We start from the raw sequence: 19,209 nt of genomic DNA on the forward strand, positions 1-19,209 counted from the left end.
GCTATGGACCCATAGTCCAGGGGTGAACTACTCACACATCGATCCGGAGGCGATCATGGCGATGAAGAGACCTCCGGGATATGATTCCCCTCTCCGGCGAGGTGCCGGAGGCAATCTCCCGAATCCCCCGAGATGGGATTGGCGGCGGCGGCGTCTCCGGAAGGTTTTCCGTATCGTGGCTCTCGGATCGGGGGTTTCGCGACGGAGGCTTTAAGTAGGCGGAAGGGCAGTTCAAGAGGCGCCACGGGGGCCCCACACAACGAGGCCGCGCGGGCCCCTTGCCGGCCGCGCCGCCCTATTGTGGCGGCGCCTCGTGGCCCCACTTCGTCTCTCCCTCGGACTTCCGGAAGCTTCGTGCAAAAATAGGACCCCGGGCGTTGATTTCGTCCAATTCCGAGAATATTTCCTTACTAGGATTTCGAAACCAAAAACAGCAGAAAACAAAGAATCGGCTCTTCGGCATCTCGTCAATAGGTTAGTGCCGGAAAATGCATAATAATGACATATAAAGTGTATAAAACATGTGAGTATCATCATAAAAGTAGCATGGAACATAAGAAATTGTAGATACCTTTGGGACGTATCAGTCGTTGCATATGCCCTTCTTACACTACCATGCACCCTTCTCCATTGCTATTACCGATGATGGGTGTCGGGGTCTTGATTCCGGGTTATATATTTTTATGTAGGCGGGTCTCGTGGTCACGATTGGATGGGCTAACAACCTAATGCACACAAGATGTATACAGGTTCAGCCCTGGGACACAATCCTCGTTGTCATTGCAGATGCCCTTCTTACACTACCATGCGCCCTTCTCCATTGTTGCTGCCGATGATGGGCGTCAGGGTATTGATTCCCGATTATAGATTTTTATGTAGGCAGGACTTGCGGATGGGCTAACAACCTAATGCACACAAGATGTACACATGTTATGTAGGGTTCGTAGCATAGAAAATAAAAAATCTACCGCAAGAACGAATAAAACCAAGATCCAATCTATGGAAAAGCCAAGATCTAATCTATGAGATCGGAGCAACGAGATAGATGAGAGACTAACCCTCGAAGATCCAAAGCCTTAACGAGATCTGATCTCATGGTTGATGAAGAGGTTACTTCCGGTGCTGCGATCTGGCATCACTTCCGTACTCGGTCACACGTACGGAGTCGATAAAGACCTTCCTCTCCTTGTTCCAGCAGGCAGCGGAGGTAGTAGATCCCCTCGGAATCCCAGCAGCACGACGGCGTGGTGGTGGCGGTGGAGGAGAAATTCCTGCAGGGCATCGCCAAGCCTACGCAGGAAGTAGGAGGAAGGAGAGAGGTCGCGGCTAGGGTTAGAGGGAAGATGTTATTCTATGCCCCAGCCCTCCCCTCCCTCTTATATAGGCGTGGGGGGCTGCCTTGGCCCCTCCTCCAAGCCCTAGGGTCGACCAAAAAGTGGGGGGCCAACTTTCCCCCCAAAGTTAAGTCCCTATTTTCAAGGGATTTGATCTTATCCACTTGATCCAGCCGCATGGGCCTTGGGGTCTGGTGTGCCTGGCCCATGTGGGCCTATGCGACATCCTCCGGTCCATGTTGGTCGTCTGAGATAGGTGGGACCCACTATGGTACCCTCCGGAACCTTCTAGAATCTCCCGTATAATAGCGAAAAATCCTCAACTTTTCCGGTAACCCTGAAAATGACTTCCCATATATGAATCTTATTCTCCAGACTATTCCGAGCCTCTTCATGATGTCCTAGATCCCATCCGAGACTCCGAACAATATTATGTCTCCATCTCATATTCCATATCTACTTAAACAACATCGAACCTTAAATGTGTTACCCTACGGTTCGCGACCTATGCGTACATGATCGAGACACCTTTCCGATCAATAACCAATAACGGGACCTGGAGATCCATAATGTCTCCCTCATATTCAACGATGACTTCGTGATCGAAATAACCATTAACATACGATACCGATTACCTTTGTCGCGCGATACTTTACTTATCCGAGGTTCGATCATCGGTATCTCCATACCTAGTTCAACCTCGTTACCAATAAGTACTCTTTACTCATACCTTGATATGTCATCCCTTGTGACCTAGTCACATGCTTGCAAGCTAATTGGATGACATTCCACCGAGAGGGCCCAGAGTATATCTATTCGTCATCCGGATGGACAAATCCCACTCTTGATCCATGCACTTCAACTCATACTTTCAGAATACTTAATGCCACCTTTATAACCACCCATTTACGAAGTGGCGTTTGATGTCATGAAAGCATCTGTCCGGTGTAAGTGATTAACATGATCTCATGGTCGAAGGATTAGGTTACTATGTATTCAAAGCTTGTAGCCAAACGAACTTAATGACTTGATCATATGCTATGCTTACTATGGGTGTGTGTCCATCACATCATTCTCCTAATGATATGATCCCGTTATTAATAACATCCAATGTTCATGATCAGGAAACCATGATCATCTATTAATCAACAAGCTAGCTAAACAAGATGCTTACTAGGGACTCTGGTTTGTTTATAAAACACACATGTATCAGTGTTTCCACTTAATACAATTATAGCATGAGATGTAAACATTTATCATGAACACTAAGATATAACAATAACCACTTTATTATTGCCTCTCGGGCATATCTCCAACAAGTTCATCCTTGGAAAGTCCCAGTTGTAGCCATACATCCTGGTGTGGATGTATAATTGAGAGTGGTTAGGTGCTCAAGTGTTACAACGGTGGAGGCCGGCTAGAGAATGAAGCCGACATGTTGCTTCCTTCCTTTCCTAAGGGAGGTGCAGTGGGTGGAAATGGATAAAGATATGATGAATATGCTTTAAGAGCCTAAACCGTTGGCGATGGCACAAGAAGCTCTTCGAAAGTTCTTGTGTTCTTGGTGAAGTGTGCGATGTTTGAGCTCGGTATGGACGGGATGGTGCAAAGTCTCCCCTCAATGGGTCGAGAGGCTTTTCCCTTTGCCACTCCTAGTCGGAGTGGTTGCACGTTGGTATCCTACTGGGTACTATGCGCCGTATCAGGCGATGAACCTTGAGGGTCCTCGGGAAGGACCAACTGGGCCATTTCCCGGGGTGAGACGACTTAGGTCAACGATCCTTGTTCGTAATGATGTATGGTGACCTTAGACTTGAGTTGTGAGGTCTCATCTCAATGGTACAGATCCGTCAAGCCCACCCCGAGGTGAGCTTAAGGAATTTAGTGACTGGATGTTTGAAGCCCGCCTGAGAGCTTAGCCGACTTCCCTTGGCATATTTAAAATTTGCTCGAATTTAAAAATTGCTTCAATATAAAAATTTGCTTGAATTTTAAATTTGTTTGAATTTAAATTTTCTCAAATTAAAAATTTGCTCGAATTTAGAAAATAAGTTCAAAACAGAAAATGGAAATAGCAGAAAAAACAAAAACCACCAAACCAGTGAAGAACCGAAGAAAAAACAAAAAAAACGAAGCTGATGGGCTGTGGCCCGCTTTTTCTCGCACGCGTGCGGGCGTTAATCCGCGCCGCTGCTGGGCTTAGAATAGGTTTTGCCTTGGTCCGTTTAGGTGGTGAGGTTAAGTTTTTTAGGTGTGCCGACAAAAATGGACAGTCTTTGGTCCGATTGGGCCCCCTTAGGAAAGTGGGCCTGTGGAATAAGTGGAGGCCGGCTGGAGATGCCACGAAAAGGAAAAAAGCCTGGCTGGAGATAAGAAGATAAAGTGGAGATGCTCCAAGAAAGGAGGTTCGACTTCGAGGGAAAGCGAAAAACCCTAATAATCTCAAGGCCGCGCCTCACAGCTCCCACCCAGCCGCCACCACCACCACCGCTTTCCTTTCCTCAACCCACGCCGACTTCGCCTAGCATCCTCTCCTCCTCGTCCTGCTCTAGCTTTTTGCCATGGAGGCCGAGGCTGCGGCGAAGCGGGCGCGGGAGAGCGAGGCCACTGCAGCGGTGGACGGAGCAGGCGAGCAGGCGGGGATCTCCGCCGTCATCCCCGGATGGTTCTCCGAGATCAGCTCCATGTGGCCCGGCGAGGCGCACTCGCTCAAGGTGGAAAAGGTTCTCTTCGAAGGGAACTCAGATTTCCAGAAGGTATTGGTTTTCCAGTCCTCCACCTACGGGAAGGTGCTCGTCCTGGACGGAGTGATTCAGGTAACCGAGAGAGACGAGTGCGCTTACCAGGAGATGATCACCCACCTCCCCTCTGCTCAATCAAGGACCCCAAGAAGGTCTTGGTTATCGGAGGCGGCGATGGCGGTGTTCTGCGTGAGGTTTCACGGTACTCCTCGGTGGAGCAGATTGACATCTGCGAGATCGACAAGATGGTGGTGGATGTCTCCAAGCAGTTTTTCCCTCACCTGGCCCTTGGGTTCGAAGATCCCCGTGTGTCCTTGCACATTGGGGATGGTGTTGCCTTCCTGAAGAATGCTCCAGAGGGTACCTACGATGCGGTCATCGTCGACTCCTCTGATCCAGTAGGTCCTGCTCAGGAGCTCTTTGAGAAACCCTTCTTCCAGTCCGTGGCCAGAGCTTTGCGTCCCGGTGGAGTTGTCTGCACTCAGGCGGAGAGCATATGGCTGCACATGCACATCATAGAAGATATCGTCACCAACTGTCGCCAAGTTTTCAAAGGTTCTGTTAACTATGCATGGACTACTGTGCCGACCTACCCTAGCGGGGTAATCGGTTTCATGCTCTGCTCTACGGAGGGGCCTAGTGTTGATTTCCAGCATCCTGTTTTTACTATTGAGGAGGACGAGCACTCCACAAAATCCAAAGGACCACTCAAGTTCTACAACTCCGAGTTCCACACAGCATCATTTTGTTTGCCATCCTTCGCGAGAAGGGTTATTGAAGCCAAGGCAAACTAGACGTCAAGAAGGGGCTCTGAATCACACCAGTTTGGACACAATGAAGAATTGGTTGTACCGTAAACAAGGGAAAGGCCCCTTTTCTTAGCTTTATTATTGTTATTATTATTAAATAAGCATTGGAGATGCAAGTAACTGTGATTCAATCTTATGAACGTCTCAAGTTGTATTTCCTAGCTACTTGATGGTATCAGAAAGTTCTGAATATGGTTGTGTTTACATTTCCCTGCATTTATCTGATCATTCAGCAGCTGTTGCCCTTCATGGTCCTTTTTATTCAAATTCGAAGATGTGCCTACATATGGCAGCATCTGGTATAATCTTTGCTGTTTATTGTTATGCTTACAACTATTTTAGTTTCATAGTTGATTATTCTAGTTTTAAGCTGTTTGGTTAAGTATTTTCTCAGCATGTCATACATTTCTATAAAGATGCATATGAGCTAGAAATCAGATGTTTATGCCATCTTGCTTGATAAGCCCCTCATATGCCCACTGATCTTGAAGCCTTTACGCAGTTCAGATGTAGCCAAAAACTGCCACTTCACTACATATTGCCTATTTTTGTTCTGTTTCTAATGTTGCTTTTGTCTAATAATAATGCTTAGATGGTTTAACTTTGGAGCTTTTGACACATTTTCCACAATTTTAAAGCTATTGTGTTCTGTTTTAGTTGTAGAAAAATTATGAGAACAACTCAACAACTTCCCTGAATAAATTTTACAATATTTAGGTTAAAGCTATTGTAGGATTTTAATGGGTGTGATCTGGTTACCATAGTGAAATCCCCTATTATAATGAGTATGTTCATGTTCCCTTGGTCCAAAATGAACCAAGTAGTTCATTTGTGCTGAAACTTCTTCTGTTACCAAAATTTCTGTGGACCAGAAGGAATGTCATATATATTTGTGTTTCTTGACATCTTCTCTCATAGATTCACATTTCCATTAGTTTATTTAGATTTACTATAGTATAAATGCATCTGGCTTAACAAATCCTGATGAAAGACATGCCCGATGAGCTTTATATGCAGCTTGACCAGAGATCTAAAATAGGTCAGTGGCCATATGCCCATATCTGCTTAAAACTGATTATTGCTACTCACTTTGAAAGCAGCACATCACTTGTATATGCAGCTTATCAACCTGTAAACTTACAATTATTGTTTGAAGCACAATGAAGGCAATTCTGCATTTCTGCATTACTAATACTAAATCTTGATAATGTTAGATTTATTAGAACAGCATTTGGTTAAACAAATCATGATACAAAGAATGCTTAATAAGCTATATCAGGAGCATGACTCTGAATACACTGCAACTTGAAGAACTCATAGATCAACAAATCTTTTGCCCCTTGACATAACATCTGTGGATGAACAATGTTCTTTACTGTTCAGTATGTAAGAATAGTCGGATTTTGGTTGTGGTGCCCCTTTTGGTCCTCCTACTTTGGACGCCATATGATGGTTTGTTGATTAGATAGGCAAGCGATGCTCTAATTTCTTTTAACGCTGGATGACCACATATCCCCATTAATTATGCAATATTTCTATTGGTGGGTGTGTTTTATCTTTTTTTTGTGTGCTGCAGGTTGGTTAGCAGGGTTATTAGGTGTTTGCAGCCGTCCTATTTTCGCCACTCCTCCTAATCCTGTGTATGCACCAAGCTATTTGATGCCTACAAGTATCTTCTTTCCATTTTGCGATGAATTACTTGTTGTCTGTTTGTCTCAGTGGATTAGTGAACACCTTTGTTTAGTATACTCACTCCGGTCTTTTTTTAATTGACTCGAATTTAGTATAAAGTTGTACTAAATCCGAGTCAATTGAAAGAGACGAGAGGGAGTAGCATGAAATCTTATCTTGATGTGTCTCAGAAATTAACTTATTTGAAGAGATTCTGCTCCTCCCAAAAAAGTTGTGCAGTGTGCTGCTTGAGAGTTGGACTATAATCCTTTTGTACTTGCGATAACTCAAATGTGGGTGGGTTGTTCTGACCATCTTGGTTGTGTTAATATGGCTGTCAGAACATATTAGTGTGTGATAGATGTATTGCACAAATATGTGATTTCTTATGTCAACGTTAGTCAGATTTCCTATATGCATTAAGTTTGGGTTCAATTGGGAATGTGTATGCAGTTTGGGTTCTTCGCTTGTTGAATTCTTTTCTTGTTCGCCGTCGAGGTGGAGCAGCTACGGCCCCACGGTCGCCGTCCTGCGCCCTTCTCGTCTTCGTAGGAGGAGCGTTGTTTCGAATTCCTCCTCGGCATCGACGACGATCCCCTTGGCATCAGGCGGCTCCTTGACAAGTTCGTTGAACTGCCCTCCTCGTCTTCGCAGGAGGAGCGTTGCTTCGAATTCCTCCTCCGCATTGACCTCCTCCGCATCGACGACGACCTCCTTGGCATCAAGCGACTCCCGAACAAGTTCGCCGAGTTCATTGATGGCGTCGAGCCGACCCAGTTGTAGCTACAGGAGGCCAGCTGTAACTTTTGCCGGTGGCCTGTCGAATCTTATTCGATGGGCAGGCAAGATGTACTTGCACATGGGAATCTTATTCGATGGGCAGGCAAGATGTACTCACATGGGGTGAGACAAGTTCGTCCGCGACCTCGCGCTCTAGCACGGCTGCCAGCTCACCTTCCTCTAGAGGGGGACGATGAGATGATCAAGGTGTTCGACGACATATCTTGCCGCAGGCACTACCACACCGGCGAGTCCGACTCGGACACCGACAGTTTAGATTGTTCTTTCTTTGCAGCACATATGGCTACGGTGGCTGTTTGTGGATGTTCTTCCTCGAAAGGACCAGTTTGAGTGATTGAGTGTGTCCGAGAGGATGTCCTTCCTCGAAAGGACCAGTTTGGGTGATTGAGTGGCGGTTTGTGGATGTTCTTCCTCGAAAGGACCAGTTTGGGTGATTGAGTGTGTCCGAGAGGATGTCCTTCCTCGAAAGGACCAGTTTGGGTGATTGAGTGTGTCCGAGAGTGTTGTTTCTTGGCAGCAAACATACGAAATCAACACTAGTTTAGGTTTCCTCATTTTCTAACGTTCTAGTTTGTGTAAACCATGTATTAGTTTGTGTAAATCATGTTCCAAATTATGTATTAGTTTGTGTAAAATCATATTCTCAATTATGTATTAGTTTGTGTAATGTTTGGAAGAGGAAAAAACAAGTAGAAAAAAAAATGGATCGAGCTGCTAGAGGCACACTAGGCGCAAATAGACGCGCGGACAAAACCGGACATTTTCACGTCTACGGACTGACGTAAACAGACACGTACGAACAATTTAAGCATCCAAAATACGTCGCCCCCTTGAAGATGCCCTAACCAGGCAGCAACAAAACGTTACGGCATGTCAATATTTTGGTTGGCGCTGGCACAGAACCAAAACGGACCCATAGTTTCCCAGGCAACGCAGAGCCATTAGGCCAAACATGAACGCCACTTCCACAACATATATTTTGATCGACCCTAGCAACTGGACATGTGTCATCACACTTTTCCAACAAGAATGAACTTGGAATAGTGGAGAGCAAACAATATATCATATTCTTCAAGCAATACATTCTTAAATTCTACAACTGCAGTTTAATCATGTACAGCAAAGTTCCTGGTAAGCAACCTAAGATATGGTTTCTCTCTTGCTAAAATCAACTGTCCATACTCTTCAAATTATATGCATTCGGAGAACACTTTTTGTGAATGGCAGGAAGCCTAACCATATTAGCCATATTAGCCATATTAGACAACCAGCATCAATTCAGCCCTGGTGTGATTATTGACAACATGAAAAACATACATCAAACGAGGTATCATGGTAGGCTTCTTTGTCTTGTTGACATGCACAAGAGATGAAAACAAACGATGCCAAGTGTTCTGGTGTCCTAAGACCTCTGTGGCGATACGAGGTTAGCACATTTCCTACACATAATCAAATAATTCATCATATGATGCCTTCATGTATCACGTCTGTCCAATAAATGCTATTCCGTTTGGTAGCTCACTTTTAGCCTTCATATTTGCACTTATTCAACTGCTGCTTATCTCAAATGAAGATTGTCAACACCCTCTGATACCCCGATAGATATTTAGGTGCCGTTTATTATACTTGTTTTAGAATCGAATTCCAACCAAGCATCAACTGATCATGGTGAGCGCACAACAATCCAGGAGAATAACCAATATCTATTGCGTAGCAACATAACTACCAAACTTGCCAATACCATTAAAATTACTTGGCACCAGAAATTACTTGCTAGATTAATAAGCACAGATAAAAAATTATCTTTCTAGATTTTTTTGATATGCACATCTGTTCACCACCCACATCAGGGCCACAAAATCAGGTATTCCCAACTATATATGATATTCTTTTGACAGAATTTTTTCTAACCAACCACTACATGCAAAAGCAAGTTAAACCCCAATTTAACAAATAATTTAAAAATTGCACAACTGGACCACACATTCCTACTCGATTAGATAAGTTGCCCAAAACAGCAACCAAATTCTCACCCAATCATAACAAAAAGAACTAAAAGTCTCACCCAATCATAAGAGAAAAGGTAGTCAGGAAGTGTTCTGAAATTCAAACTTAGTGGATTCCAGCAAATGATCAAATAAGCAAGGTGAATAATATCAAGCTAGTGACCTGAACATTTAATTTTATTAGTGGACTCCAACCAAACAGCAAGTGATCAAGGTGAACAATATCAAGAAGAATAACCATTCTATTCATGCTAACTAAAAAAGTGTGAAAGCACACTCATCGATACAACTATCGTCAGCCAGATCAGATCGTTTGGCACTATAACTTATTAAGTTCCTACGTTAGCAATCATCAGTGGACTTCTCATCAGGCAGATCAGAATTTTTGGCACTATAATAACTTATTAACTTCCTAGGCTAGTAAGCTTCAGTGGACTTACTATGTGCTCAGGTGCTCCTTCAACCTACCGTACCTCCCTTTCCTGGACTCTTTTGAGATGCATGTGCACCAAATTGACAAACTGCGGCCAACATCCGTAATACCAGGTAATTGTCCACAATGTACACAAGAATTATCAAGAAAACAATTTGACAAGCTTTCACGACCTCAAATAGCCCGCATGACTAACTTACCACTGCAGGTAAAGAAAAATCACAATCCCTAATCAAAAGAAGCTAAAATCAATTCTAACAACATGAAAATTCCCAAATTTCACGGACAATTCATTATAATATAAGGTTAGGATATTTCTACATGGAATCGGACATAGATTTGTATGGCACCTTCAAGTATATCCGAGCAAGTACCATGGTGCATGGCATTGAAAACCGTCTCTATTTCATATTATTTCAAAATTTATAGAGGCGCACTTGCCAATATCATTATAACCATAAGGACCAACTTATTTGGCACCATGACTTCTTGAGGCAGTAAGCATAGATGAAGTTTATGTGCGCAAAGGGCATTGTCCCAAAACCTACTGTCTAACTTAACTTTCCCAGTTTCTTTCGAGATGCAAGTGCCCTGAACATCTAGCCCATAATTACAGTTTAACACCAGGTAACTCCCATTACAGAACAGCTATCTAGATACTCTAGTAACAGAATTTCCCCAAGGCTAAAGCCAGAGTGCGGGAAAAGAAAATAACACTTGCTAATCTCGAAATATCAAAATCCATTTCAACACAACGAAGCCCCAGTCCCAAATTTCATAGGTTGACCGAAACCCTAACCAAATTCTGACGCAATCATACCAAAAAAAGAGATAAATCATAGCATGAATTCCTCACAAGTGTGCAGCAAGGTACCACATTTATTCAACCAAGGCCATACATTGCCCATATCAGGTGAAGCTAACACGAGATCAGGAAGGTAAAAGATGTCGGTAGAGAGCTGAGGGGAAACGATGGCTCCCTACTGCAGCCTGTACTTGTAGCGCGCGACCTCGGCCTCGTTGGGGAAGAACCCCATGAGGCGGCCGGCGGAGTTCTGGTAGGCGTACATGAACCCTCCCAGCACCCCGATGAGGCCTCCGGTCACCATGGACGGCCCGCGGATCCCCGGCTTGATCCCTGCGAGCACCGCCCGAGAAGGCCGATTTGAGCGAGCGTGAGCGAGCTGGAGTTGGTGTGTGTAGGGGAGGAAGTTAGGAGGACGTACCGGAGAGGTAGCCGACGGTGACGGAGACGGCGGAGATGGTGGAGAGGCGGAAGTAGTCGAGCGCGGAGAAGTTGCCGACGACCTTGGTGAAGGCAGGGTTCCGGTCCACCACCGGGTACTCCGGCTTCACTGACGAGGTGATGTCGGTGTTCATGGCGGCGCGGCGCGGCTCTCTTCCTTCCTTCCGGCGGCGCGGCGGCAGATTTGGTCGCGGAGAGCAGAAGGTGGGTCAGACAGGGCTGGGAAGAGTGGTTGCCTTCTTCTCTCTGTGCTCGGCTCAGTTGGATGCAACAATGGGCTGGGCTAAGCCCTTTACCCAGAAGCTGGGCCGGCCCATATACCCTCTTTGTAAGTGACGTTCGGCCCGGCCCACCTCCTCCTCGTCGGAGTTTCCAAAGCCCCCCTCGCCTCGCTTTCTCCGCCCTCGGCTCGCCACCGTCGCCGCTTATACCCAAGCAAGCGAACCAAACCCCGCTCTCCTCGCCCCCGTCTCCAGCCCCGAGCTCACCAATGGCGGCACCCCCGGCTCCCCTCTCGCTCTCCGCCTCCGCCCTGTCCGCGCGCGTGCGCCTCGCCGCGCCGGCTTCGCGCGCGGCCGCCGCGCGGCGGCGCGGGCCGATGGTGGTCCGCGCCAAGATCCGGGAGATCTTCATGCCGGCGCTCAGCTCCACCATGACGGAGGGCAAGATCGTGTCCTGGACCGCCGCGGAGGGCGACCGCGTCAGCAAGGGCGACGCCGTCGTCGTCGTCGAGTCCGACAAGGCCGACATGGACGTCGAGACCTTCTACGACGGCATCGTCGCCGTCGTCCTCGTCCCCGCCGGGGAGTCCGCCCCCGTCGGCGCCCCCATCGCGCTGCTCGCCGAGTCCGACGAGGACGTCGCGCTCGCCCTCGCCCAGGCCCAGACGCTCTCCAGCGGACAGCCATCCTCTCCTCCTTCCGATGCGGCCGCTCCCCCCGCCCCGCCTCCGCCGGCGGAGGCTCCCGTGGCTGCTCCTGCTCCAGTTGGCGCGGGGACGAAGGGGATCGCCACGCCGCAGGCTAAGAAGCTGGCCAAGCAGCACAGGGTGGATCTTGCCAAGGTGACCGGCACCGGGCAGTTCGGCCGAATTACGCCTGCAGATGTTGAGGCGGCCGCCGGCATCCAGCCCAAGACAAAGGTTGCTTGTACTCCCGCTGCTGCTGCACCTGTGGCAGCTCCATCAGCGAAGGCTGTGCCGCAGGCGGCCGTGCTTCCCCCGGTACCTGGTGCCACCGTGGTTCCATTCACTGCAATGCAGGCTGCAGTGAGCAAGAACATGGTGGAGAGCCTGTCAGTGCCCACGTTCCGTGTCGGGTACCCCATTTTAACCGATAAGCTCGACGCGCTGTATGAGAAGGTGCTACATCTGGAGTCTGTGCGCAGGGCTCAAATGCTCGGGACACTCTTTCCTTCATTTTTAACTAATTTTTTTAATTTGTTTTACCAGGTCAAGCCAAAGGGAGTGACCATGACTGTATTGCTCGCCAAGGCCGCGGCTATGGCGCTGGCGCAGTACCCTGTGGTCTACGCTAGCTGCAGGGACGGGTCGAGCTTCACGTACAACAGTTCCATCAACATTGCTGTGGCCGTCGCCATTGACGGCGGGCTCATTACACCCGTCCTGGAGCAAGCTGATAAGGTACAAGCTACCTCTGATGATAAATGTGGTTTCATTTACCTATTGCTGCATGCTAGGTTACTAAATGGCTTAGGAAATTCCGCAATGCAGCTGGATATATATCTACTCTCACAAAAGTGGAAGGAGCTAGTCAAGAAGGCACGCGCAAAACAGCTCCAACCAAATGAGTACAACTCTGGTATGCAAATTATTGCACTGCATAAGATGTTAGATCATCAATTCAAACTTATGATGATTATTGGAAACTATAGTTACCTGAATATTTATTTTGTGGTTTGCAGGTACATTTACACTGTCCAACTTGGGTATGTTTGGTGTAGATAGATTTGATGCAATTCTCCCACCTGGCCAGGTGAAGTTCCATTTCAATAATATACTTACTGTCTAGTCCTTCCTGAGTGTTCGTAGTGGCACCTTCTCTTTACTCAGTTCTAAGAATTTGGATGTGAATGAATGCAGGGAGCTATAATGGCTGTTGGAGCCTCAAAACCCACAGTGGTGGCTGACAAGGACGGTTTCTTTAGTGTCAAGAACAAAATGCTGGTAAATTATCTTTTACATTTGCCTTCTTTTGGAAAAACTTCACACATATAACTTGTGTGAGTTGCCATGGTTAACTTGTCATTGTTTGTCCAAGTGCCTAACTGCATAGTCTTGTCAATATGTTACATGCAAATGAAATCTATGTATGCCAGTTGGATGTGACCACAAGCATGATTGTATGAAAGACCTTCTGTTTTTACCACTGAATTCCCCCCTGACGCGCAGACTTAGATCACACATGTCAGTGAGATAGCCAGATAAAGTACCAGCAAACAAGATGAAAGCAGTGTTTAGTGGTAAAATTGTCACTGGCACATAATAGTTTCAGTCAAGTTCGTGAAATATGAATATTGCTACATATTTGATTTGAATAAACATTTTAGTCAACGTAGTTTTGATCATACACTCTTCAGCCATAGAACATTTATATGGTTGTGTTTAACACAAGGTACTGAAACTATGTTCACAAGGCCGTGTACTAGGCCATATACTAGTACTAGGTACCTGATACATTAGCGGGAATCTAATTATAAGTCCGAGTACAATGCCATTTACCCTGTATAATCTGCTGTAGGGTGAGAGAACTGTTGACTACCTGTTACCTAGTTTCAATACATTGGTTTAACATTTGATGTGGGCTAATATACTAGTACTAGGTACCTGATACTGGCCTGAGAATATGATGAATATCTTTGTGCAAACATTACAATCCACACGTAGAACTTGAGACCGCAATACTTAGGTCTTCAATGTTCATTTGGTTTTTGTGTGAACACTGAGCCTTTATGCAGAAAATAGTATCTGGAGTTACCATCCCATATAATTGAGTTGGTCCAACTTCTTTCAGGTCAATGTCACAGCTGATCACAGAATTGTTTATGGTGCTGATTTGGCAGCCTTCCTGCAAACTTTTGCAAAGATTATTGAGGATCCTGAGAGCTTAACTTTGTAAGATTTTCTTGTAAGTGGTATATGTGCCGATCAGTCATTAGTTTATTTCCAATTGGAAGTCTGTCGATGTGTTCAATTTTTTGTATCTTTGAGCACTCAAGGAGTATTGCTTTTGAGCTGTTTGTACTGTATTTACTTCAGAACATGGATACCATTGAAGAGGGGTTACTCTGTTAATGTTATGGAAGTTTTGGAAAGCAATAAGTTATAATAGTTTTAACTATCATGTTGCCTTAGTTCTTCATATTTTTAGTCTCCTTGTTATGTTTTTACCCCTGTTTTTTTATTTGAAAATTTAATACAGTCCTGAATTTTGTTAGAAAAATAACTTGAATAAGCAAGGTCCAGAAGTATTTCATTACCTTTTTCGGAATTCTAGCAATAATTCCTACAATCCTAATTTGTGATGACATGTAATTCGGTCTGTACCATTTTAAAAGTGTGATGGCATGCCGGCTTTTCACTTGGTCCATTGTATTAATTCAGTCATAAAATCTTATATGTTCTCAAGTATCTATAAGGAATTTTAGAACTTCTAAGACATTAGCATCAAGTTATCAACATATTCAACAAAATGGAAAAGCCCAGCCATACAAATCAAAGAATACATGATGATATCACCCTTACACACATGCACAAACTGTCAGTTAATGCCAACTGATCTCCATGGTAACATCACTATACAAATACTTGCATACAAAACAGTCAATTTGTTAATGGTCAGCTGATTAATCTGAATGTCAAATTATTCACCTCAGTGGGTTGAGAGGTTGATTTTGTTTTTTGCCCCTCATCTCACGGCATACCCTATGCAGCAAACCAAGAAAATCTTTTATGATGACAAATATGTGGAGCAGGTTGGGCTCATCCTTGCCAACCTCACCGTGATAGTACTCTGTTAGCTCCCCAACATGGTGCAAGACTTGAGCTTTGCCAACTTCAAGCTCTTGCATAGTGTTTTCTGCATAATTTAGGAAGGTTGTCATGTATTGCAGGAATTCCTTGTTCTTGTCATTTCTGGGCAGGTCCTTCTCAATGAGATCTCTTAGTTGAGCCAGTCCACGTGATAGGTTTGAAATTGACTTCATCATAGTATCCAAGTCTATGCTTGCTACCTTTTTGACATTGCCTAGCTCGTTACTTAGCTCAGAGACGAATTCTGTACCTGTTTTGCAATATTCTTCCCGTTCTGCTAGTGTGGCGTGGCAAGACCTGGGGGTTTCACCGAGCTTCTCTGCAGCCTTTGATCCTTTGGAACGGGCCAACTCTAGAAGTACAAAATGCAGAAGGGTTGTCTTTCCATCAGCCCCACGTACATCTGCCAATTTCAGCAACGCGTCCAATCTGAAAGCATTTGCACCACCTCTTAGTGTTCCAATATTCATCCTGTTCCCTGTCTTGAGTACTGCTTCAAGTAGTCTTAATAACAGCTTGCTTGACCTGAGTTCAGTGCAAGCTCCCTAGTAGACAGAATAGATATAAGTTAAGAAGAACAGCCCATATCGCAACAGGTTACTGAAATGGTCTACACTTACTTCAATCATTGCAAAGGACATTTTGATATGAACCACCTCATCATCAAAAGTTTCCTTGTAGAGCATAACCTCCATTCTTTGGAATGCCAATGGTATAGCTAGTAGTAACTTGACAAATTTCTCCGCTGGATCTAGCATGTCGATATCGTCATCATAGACCAGTAGTTTTTCCTCTTCTTCCTTGGTAGGTTTCATCTTGACAAGCGCCTCCAGTTGTTGTACGGATAATCCCGTTCCTGAGAATAGACCACACAAAAGGGTCGGTTTATCCTTAACTTGATTTTTTTTTGAACAAAGAAAGGCCTAGAAGGCCCAGGAGCTTTCATTCCATCACACGTGGTGGGTACAAATTTACAGGGAAGTCCTCAGGCATCTCTTGCACCGAAAAACCTAAATTTGAAGAAAGGCCCTCCCAAATTACATAAAACACCCCGAGACAAAAATCGAAAAAGCAATCGGGTCCCTGGGCGTCACCACCACCATTCGCCGGCGACCTCGAGACGCTGCCGTCGAGATGCGATGCCGATGTGCTCGAAAGCATGCTTCCGGCGAAGCTGCTGATCCGCCGGCCGCTTCTCCTCCTCCGGGGACGAACCACTTGGCGATGGAGAGGCGACGAGCTCCGGCGAACAGAGCGAAGAAGGGCCTCCGTCTTGGAGGTTGCAGATGGGCCGCCATACCGGCCAAAGATCGTGCCGTCGACGAGGAGCGGCGCGTGTTCCGAACAGAAGAGCTTTGCCAAAGAAGCTCCATAGCACCCTGTAGGCAAGCGCTGATGAGCAGCGGTCCAGCTCGCCCTACCGCCGCCTCTCCTCTCACCACCACGGCGAGGCAGAGAGGAAGAACAGAGAGACGCGCTGGAGGAGCAGCTCCACCAGCAAAGAGGGCAGGATCCCTCCCCAAGAGCCAAAATCAGCCAACCTTTCTCCAGCTCCTCCTCGCCACCATGGCCGGCCAGGAGCAGAGAAAAAGCAGGCCTAACAGCATCAGGTAGCCTCTCCTCCTCGCCACCATGGCCGGCCAGGAAGGCAACGCCTGAACTGAGATCCAGAGGAGAAGAAGATCCCTCGACCACCAGGTTATTGAAGAAGACGCTGCTGCTCTCACCCTCCCCTCCCTCCGGCCATCGGAGTAAAGGAAGGAGAAGAAGCAGCCCTAGGACAGCCCAGATCCGGCGGCAAAGATCTTGGCCGGCGTCTTCTCTACGGGGAGATCCCCCAAACGGCGACATCAAGTCGCAAAACAAGCAGACAACAACCTAATCTAACCCTAATCTACTCCGGCGCCACACCCCAAGCAACTCCAGCCAGCTAGCCTGGCGGAGCGGCCGGCGGCGGCCCGGTTAGAGAGAAAAGACTCTCAACTCTACTGTAGACAGCTGAGAGCGGTGGAGGGGGGGAATGGGGGTGCCTTAGGTATAAAATGGTCATTCCATCAACCTTATCCTTAACTTGATAAATGTAACTCAGATATCATAAAACTTACCTTGTGCTATAGCATTGTGAACTTGTTCCGTGGTTGCATTTAAGGTCTTCAATAAGATGGTAGTATTCTGAAGTCGGTGATGTTCAATGACATGTTTAGTGGTAGGTAAAGTCCTGCTGGTGGCGTCTTCATCTTTCACTAAGCCTTGAAAGTTGTATGCAAACAAAGACTTGATCATCTGCTCATCAAATCTGCATAACATTTCCTATTATAAAAAGATAGTAGTAACATATACAATGTTAGTGTAGTACTGAGGGAGGATTCTTCTATTGTCTTACTCGAATTCAAAGGAATTTGATCTTATATCATTCCACACCATGGAGCGGTTTGGGGCTGCTCTTACTTTGTCCCAGTGCAAAGGTTTCAACTTTGGAAGAGGGGACCCGTCTTTACCAACATGTATCTGAAGTGGTAACGCAGGTGGTAGTGGTGGCTGTCCAGAGTTCTTCCAGGCCAGACTTGGGGGAGATCTTTTTGGCGGCGGAGGTGGTGGTGGTGATATCGGTACAGTCATTGCACTAGGCATTTGATGTTTTGCTCCCTCGGTTGAACTTGCTGTGGATTCCTTAGTGTTTGACATGGTGGATGGTATGGTTGGTCTGGAGGCAGACGCATCCATGTGATAGAAAGAGGCATCCTTGTGATAGGAAGGCGAATTGGTTTCTGGTGGATTACAGAACTTGGAATTTGCCTGCGCTTCTTTTGGAGCTTCATGACGCTCCATCAACCCAGAAACATCATTTGTTTTTACCATGACTTGATGGTTTACTTCAGGTTTTTCTGCGTCTAATTCTTCTGAAGGGGACTGAGAAGTGCCATGCACACTGAAGTGATTGGAAGCGGTAGGTAGTGGACTCTTTGGAGGCAAGTGAGATTTATAATCTGGTGAAAACGATCGATATGAACAATTAGATGGTGAATTATCTGTATGTGGAGACGATGGAAATGGACTGGTCATAGTTTTGTCACGGATATGCAGCGGTAACTCGGTGATGGAACCAGTTGATGAAGGAGAACAAGGTATGGAATGGAAAGACTCGGCTTCATCAGACTGCGTGGAGTTCTGAATTCTCACAGTATGATCACTTGTGATTAATTCTATGCTCTTTGAGGAGGTGCTGATAATGGATAGGCTCTTGGACTCAGAAGATTGTTTAAGGATCGGATAGTTCTCGTGGCATTGTACGACAGAACTTAGGTAGAGTGGATCTGGGCTTGGGTGAGAACTGACCTTTCTGGTGGCAGAAGGTGACCTCTGGGCTCTTGAACCATGGCAAAACAGTTTGAACGGCTTTGAGCACCCCTTCCGTAACTTCCTTGATCTTCTGAGCGACATTGCTGCTATGGCGACTCCAAGAGCAAGCAGGCATGCCCCAACCACTGCCAGAGCAACAATGGCGGCTTTGGGGGGCCTGGTATGGTGGCGGCCACCTCCCAATCTGCGCACTGAACTTCTAGCTGGGGCAATGTGGTTGTGATGACGGGCAGAAGGCATTCTCTTTCGTTGCGGATGGAAATGAGGGGCAGGAGCCGACGATGATCTCGCTTCATGGGTTGGAGCCGGTGATGGTGCTGGAGCTGCAGAGCTTCGCCGATGCCCTCGGTGCCGTGCTCGATGATGATGCAAACCAATCAGCATCCTGAACCTGGGGAGGAAACCAAAACGGTCGACGATGTCATGGGTCGTGGCCGTGCTGCCATCGATCCAAGTATCGTCGTGGCCTGCTAGATGGAGAGCCCCCTCAAGGACCTCGAAGTTGAACAGCAGGAACACGACGGAGATGGAGAGGAGGAGCAGGATGCACCTCGTCGCCATGCCCATCTTCTCGCTCAGCTAGCCTTAGAAGAAGAAGCAGCGGTCCTGGCGCAAGTACTGAACTCTGGCTTGTGGCGTGACAAAAAGGAGGAACAGGAAGGGGTTAAGAGCATCTCCAGTCGCGTCCCCCAAAGCGTCCCCAAACCGCGCCGGATTGAGCGTTTGGGGGACGTGTTTTGCTCGTGCCGCGTTTGGG

At 46.5% G+C, this 19,209-nt stretch overlaps 3 protein-coding genes and 1 pseudogene across 3 annotated transcripts; 2 read left to right on the forward strand and 2 right to left on the reverse strand.

The window, feature by feature from the left end:
* The first annotated feature begins 3,839 nt into the window (after nt 1-3,839).
* On the forward strand, nt 3,840-5,088 carry LOC124701407 (annotated as a pseudogene).
* A 5,524-nt stretch (nt 5,089-10,612) lies between these two features.
* Nucleotides 10,613-11,233, reverse strand: LOC124695525 (NADH-ubiquinone oxidoreductase 20.9 kDa subunit-like). The gene is made up of 2 exons (XM_047228361.1): nt 11,022-11,233; nt 10,613-10,933 (listed from the first exon to the last, which is right to left on the reverse strand). The coding sequence occupies exons 1-2, from the start codon at nt 11,173-11,175 to the stop codon at nt 10,776-10,778; spliced, it is 312 nt and encodes a 103-aa protein (XP_047084317.1). The 5' UTR covers nt 11,176-11,233; the 3' UTR covers nt 10,613-10,775.
* A 263-nt stretch (nt 11,234-11,496) lies between these two features.
* LOC124695526 (dihydrolipoyllysine-residue acetyltransferase component 4 of pyruvate dehydrogenase complex, chloroplastic-like) lies at nt 11,497-14,403 on the forward strand. Its single transcript, XM_047228362.1, has 6 exons — nt 11,497-12,401; nt 12,492-12,683; nt 12,774-12,861; nt 12,965-13,035; nt 13,143-13,226; nt 14,074-14,403. Exons 1-6 carry the CDS (start codon nt 11,532-11,534, stop codon nt 14,176-14,178), a joined length of 1,410 nt encoding a protein of 469 aa, XP_047084318.1. The 5' UTR covers nt 11,497-11,531; the 3' UTR covers nt 14,179-14,403.
* A 523-nt stretch (nt 14,404-14,926) lies between these two features.
* LOC124694628 (formin-like protein 9) lies at nt 14,927-19,019 on the reverse strand. Its single transcript, XM_047227592.1, has 5 exons — nt 18,827-19,019; nt 17,476-18,655; nt 17,198-17,388; nt 15,713-15,948; nt 14,927-15,637 (listed from the first exon to the last, which is right to left on the reverse strand). The coding sequence occupies exons 1-5, from the start codon at nt 19,017-19,019 to the stop codon at nt 14,927-14,929; spliced, it is 2,511 nt and encodes an 836-aa protein (XP_047083548.1).
* Nucleotides 19,020-19,209: the final 190 nt, after the last annotated feature.

The sequence above is a fragment of the Lolium rigidum genome, chromosome 3 (assembly GCF_022539505.1).
Source record: "Lolium rigidum isolate FL_2022 chromosome 3, APGP_CSIRO_Lrig_0.1, whole genome shotgun sequence".
Classification (NCBI taxonomy): Eukaryota; Viridiplantae; Streptophyta; class Magnoliopsida; order Poales; family Poaceae; genus Lolium; species Lolium rigidum.